This window comes from Sinocyclocheilus anshuiensis, unplaced genomic scaffold, assembly GCF_001515605.1.
Source record: "Sinocyclocheilus anshuiensis isolate Anshui unplaced genomic scaffold, SAMN03320099.WGS_v1.1 scaffold183, whole genome shotgun sequence".
In the NCBI taxonomy this organism is placed as follows: domain Eukaryota; kingdom Metazoa; phylum Chordata; class Actinopteri; order Cypriniformes; family Cyprinidae; genus Sinocyclocheilus; species Sinocyclocheilus anshuiensis.
Genome location: NW_015548309.1, coordinates 2235552 through 2240482, shown reverse-complemented (window position 1 = coordinate 2240482; position 4931 = coordinate 2235552). Strand labels below are relative to the sequence as shown.

The following is a 4931-nucleotide window of genomic DNA, read 5'->3' as shown; positions in this document are numbered from 1 at the left end:
TCTGGCCCAGGGGAGAGTGAGCGTGTAGGGAGATGTGTGTGTGTGAGAGTGAAAAAGACAGAACGCAAACTGTGTATTTATGCTCATCTTGCATTTTGAGGGGAGGGTCCTGTCTTTACGGTAAACATCGCTAGCAGCAGGAAACCATTAAGGTAACCACGGCGACTGCTTGGCTCTGCCTTTACAGGAATTGTGACAGTTCGTGATGTGCACTTTTACTACCCCACACACACACACACACACACACACACACACACACAGAGACAGACGTACACTCACTCCCCCACTCTCACTTCCTCCCTGGGCGGCCATAGTGGGAGTTTTCTGGTTGGTCACATGACTGTCGTTCCTGCTGTTATTGGCTGCAGTGGAAAACTTTTGTGGCATGTCTGGCTTTTTTTCTTTCACAGTTCAATTCTTCTTTGGGGCTTTTTGTGTCGATTTTCTATACCTGTAAAATATATACCAGGAAAAAAAGATGCTTTTGAGTCAATCCGGGAAATGGATTTACTGGTGTGTGAGTGTGTGTGTGTGTGTGTGTGTGTGTGTGTGTGTGTGTGTGTATTAGGGTTTGGAAATAAGCTACAGATGTTTCCGCTCTGCATTGGATATGGGAGAAAAACAGCTTCCTGTTCAAAAAGGGAGGGGGGTGATAACTGAAAAAGACTCTGTGTCTGTGTGTATAGTCAGCTCTCACATAACAGGAAGTTCCTCTCCTAGCGCTACCGTGATGGACTACGAGCGTGTTTGTTTTGTGAACCACAAAGACAGGTTTTTTTCCCCCTCACTGAGGTGTATTAGGGAGATATTTACAGAAACTTTTAAGAAATGCCCAGGTTTTCTCTTTTTTTTTTTTTTTTTGAAGCCCAGTTGTAAGTATACTTTATGGTGGTATTTGTTGTACTAAATTTATGGTATTTTTAAAAATAAAAGAATAAGGTAAATAATTCATTATTGTATTATGGGAACAAGATTTTTAGGGGAAAATGTCCTGAAAATGTCATCAGTGCTAAAATCGGCCCTACAGGCTTAATTTTATTTGTTTCTTTATATTTATCATCATTAGGTTAAAATAAAATAAAATAAGCATTATAAATAAACATTTATACATAATTAAAATAACAACAATACTACTACTACTAATACATATAAGGACACATGTCCATTTAACCTCTAAATAAATAAATAAATTAATTAATACTACTACTAATAATAATAATAATGAAATGCAGGTATATTTAAACTCAAAATCAAAATTAAAGCAGTAAAAATTTTAAGTATTATTATTATTGTTATAAATAATAATAATAATACTACATTTTGCATACAAGGAAATGCCCAGGTAGTATTTAACCTCAAAATAATAATAATAATAAATCCCATTAAATAATAACTGGATATTTCTTGATAATATTTAACCATTAAGATGTGAACTATTATTTGGCCTGGTCATTCTACTGTTACCGTTAGACGATGTTTCCTGATACAATCATTTCAATGTTTTTTTTTTTAACACTACAAAGCTCTTGTGTAGTTACTAGATATATATAACATATGAAGACTGTGATTCAGCATGTGTAGCATTACCTTAATGTTCTGTTTGCTTTCTGACTCTCACAGTTCCCCACCCTGCTGAACGGGCCGCTGCCGGTACCCCTCCCCAACCTGGACTCCTCTTCATCCTCCTCATCCTCCTCCTCTCTCCTCCTGTCCTCCAGCGCCCAGAAATCCTGATTTCTGGACTCATCACATATCCCCTCCCCAGAATTATAACTTTGCTATTACACTAAGGCGGAATTATGGACCTTCATGTCATTTTTGAGCCAGACTGCACTTCACCCCCTTGTGGCCACCTATACCTATAGCGCCCTTCAGTTCTGTTGAATTTTGGACCAGCAAACTGTGCGTTTTCTTCTTTAACTCGGCTGCAATCCAAACAGCTCACCAAAATTCCTCCGCAAGCTCTTAAAATAGGGAATTACCACGAGGGAATGCCAAAGAACATGAAGTGTCCTTTTGAGAAGATGGTGAGTGATTGGAAACGGAGCCTTAGAGAAGCTGTATCCTGGAGAACATGTTCAAGACTGGCCTTTTTGGCAAGTTGTTTTTCATAATCTCAATTTCAGATAGAGACAAACGATGCTGGACGACGTAAAACACGTTCAAAACAGCGTAGACGTTCTGTACCTCCTCTAAAGGAAAACTTCAGCGTTCCCCTCCTGTTCTCCATTCCTAAGGTGCTTCAACTGGAAAGATCTCCCGTTTTGTCGACCAGTTCAGAAAGAGGAAACGTTTAAACCATATTAAAGGAATCTCATTAGCATTTAAGTCTTTTTTAATCTTTCCGAGGCTGTGAACCGGGTTTCTGTTCGTTTGTTGTTTGTCTGGTATTGTAATGTATTGTATAATATTGCGTTGTATGCACTGTGCTTCAAATACCGGCTGTGCCTTTTTTGTGAGTGTAAGAATTGTGTATTTGTATTATTTTCCTGCTTAAATACGTTTTTGTAACAGACGAAATTCCATTTCAATATTGGAAAGAAAAGCTTTGTAATAGCTTCGGTTTTATTTTTCATGAATGAATTGATTAAAAAATGTATTCTCGTATTGCTTTTATATTTTTTTGCTTTTCAAGAGTCAATAAAATGTGCCTTGTTTTTAAAATAAAAAGCATTGAATGCGACGCAACGTTCTCGCGTCTGAACGAACACCTTGCATTCGGGAAGAAATGCACACAGACACACAAACATAATAAACAGACGACAGAGTTCGCTGTATGAAACAGACCATGTTTACTTCACTGATTAAGAGAAATAAATATCTGCACTACAAAGAGTCAAAGAACTGTGAGCGTCAGTGTTTCACGGAGGCGGAGCTTACAGGACAACACGCACTCCATGCGTCACGTATACACACACGCAATCACGCACACACCCACGCACGCGTCTCCAGAAACAATCGACTCCGATTTGACAATATTAATCAACATCTGTCAGTTAAAAAAACAACAACAGTCATCTAAAATCTGATATCTTCTGCGTTCTTCATGTTTATAAATGCTGGGAAAAAATAAATTGGTCCAATGCTGCTGTCAAAAAGTTTTTCATTATTACTTTTTTCTTTTTATACACACAATATCGTTTTCTCTTCTGAATAAAATCAAGCACAAATGTGGAACAGTCGGACCCCAACATGCCACATTAAGATACCATTATTCAAAGAAGGGTCAATATGTAACATTTAAAAAAAAAAAATAAAAAAAAAACTCTTAATACTGTTAATGAAACTATCTTCATAGCCATCGCTTGCATGGAGCAAAGGGCTCTCTGTACAGTTACAGCTCTCCATTTTCACACATACAACCTCACTTTCTCGCTCTTTTACAAGCGTCGCATACACTCAGAAGCTACAGAGGAGCTCTATTAATAGAAGAAACTGGTTTTGATGATGCCTCAGGAGCTCTTAACGGTAAAAGAAAAATTAAAAACACATCTTGCATACAAGCACTTCAGTTCCAATAGGATCGCTCTGAATGAATGCAAAAGGAGAGATCCTTTTTTCAGTTCAAAACGGTGAGGTGGCAAAGTTCCTGCTGGTCCAGTGTTTGTTTTTTTTCCCACCCTCGTTTTGCGTCTTTCTGAAGCCCACCTGGTCGAGATGGTCCCTGGTTTGCTTGACGTGGCCTTTGAGGAACAAATCCACATATTTCTTGAAATGATAAGTTAAAATTTGAGGTTTTGGAATTAATATTTTGAGCGTCGCTCGGTTTGAAGCGCAATCATCATGCCAGGAAAACCAAAAGCAAATTCAAAACACACGTATAGGCATTACACCTCTGTAAAATCACGACAAAGACAGCTGCGATATCAACATTTTTCAACAGAATTATAATCGTTCTTTTTAAACAAAACAAAAACGTGGGACTGATGAGTCTGCAACAACTGGGAGGGTCACCCAAGAGTGAGGAAGTTACATCAAGACAGTAGTCAATTAGCAGCAAAACAACCCCTCTGTCAATAAATATATACGCGTTCACACTTTCGCACACCCTAAGCGTCACACGAGGGAAGGGGAAAGGGCATCCAGACGAGGGGCCGATGGGTGTTCTGGCTCAAGGCTGCATGCTGGATGGCGGGACACTGGGGGGGGGGACAGCGGGTTCGGCCTATCCCCTTCACCACGCATGCACACACGACAATCACCCTCTCTCTGTGAGCGAGGGGGGGCTAAATCTGTTAGTCTATACAACACAGTCACGGAATAAGCGCTGTCAAACTGATCCGTCAAGTGTGTGTGTGTGTGTGTACTTGTGTGAGAGTGATGATGGGCAAGAGCAGGAGGGAACGCAGCTTAAAACAGCATGCTCTGCCGTCTGTTCTTGCTGTTGCCTGTGAGGAGAGAGACAGAAGGATGAGAGTGAAAAGGAGGAGAGAACAAGGTGTACAAGGTTACAAAATTATTTTAAAATATATTTTATAAAGAACAATTTAAAATATTCGGTTAAGAAATATATTATTCGTTTTATATAGAGGTGAGAACATGGTGTACAAGCTGACAAAATAATGCAATTTTTTTATTTATATTACATTAAATTTTATTTATAAATATTTAATTATATAAAACTATATTTAGTATTTTGTATAACTAATCTATTAATAGATAACAGAACAAGGGGTAAGAGGTTACAAAATAATGCAAAAAATGTAATCTAATTAAAAATATTTTATTTACTGTTATAATGTATAAAATATATTTTAGGATATATATTTATTTTGTTAAAAAAAAAAATAAATGTAATCACATATTTCATTTCAAATATATATTTAGTTATAAATATTTATCAGTTATTAGAAGCGAGAACAAGGTGTGCATGTAGTCTATATTAATAGATAAGATAAAAATAATTAAATTTAAAATAATTTAAAATGTTA

The 4931-nt window shown here is 37.4% G+C and overlaps 1 protein-coding gene across 1 annotated transcript in view; it reads left to right on the top strand.

The window, feature by feature from the left end:
• The window catches only part of LOC107656332 (ETS transcription factor ELK3), a 19105-nt gene extending 14754 nt beyond the window's left edge, over nt 1–4351 (top strand). Inside the window, exon 5 of the mRNA XM_016444134.1 lies at nt 1621–4351. Coding sequence (XP_016299620.1) covers nt 1621–1734 — 114 coding nt within the window. The 3' untranslated portion in view covers nt 1735–4351. The remainder of the gene's footprint in view (nt 1–1620) is intronic.
• The last annotated feature ends 580 nt before the right edge of the window (nt 4352–4931 follow it).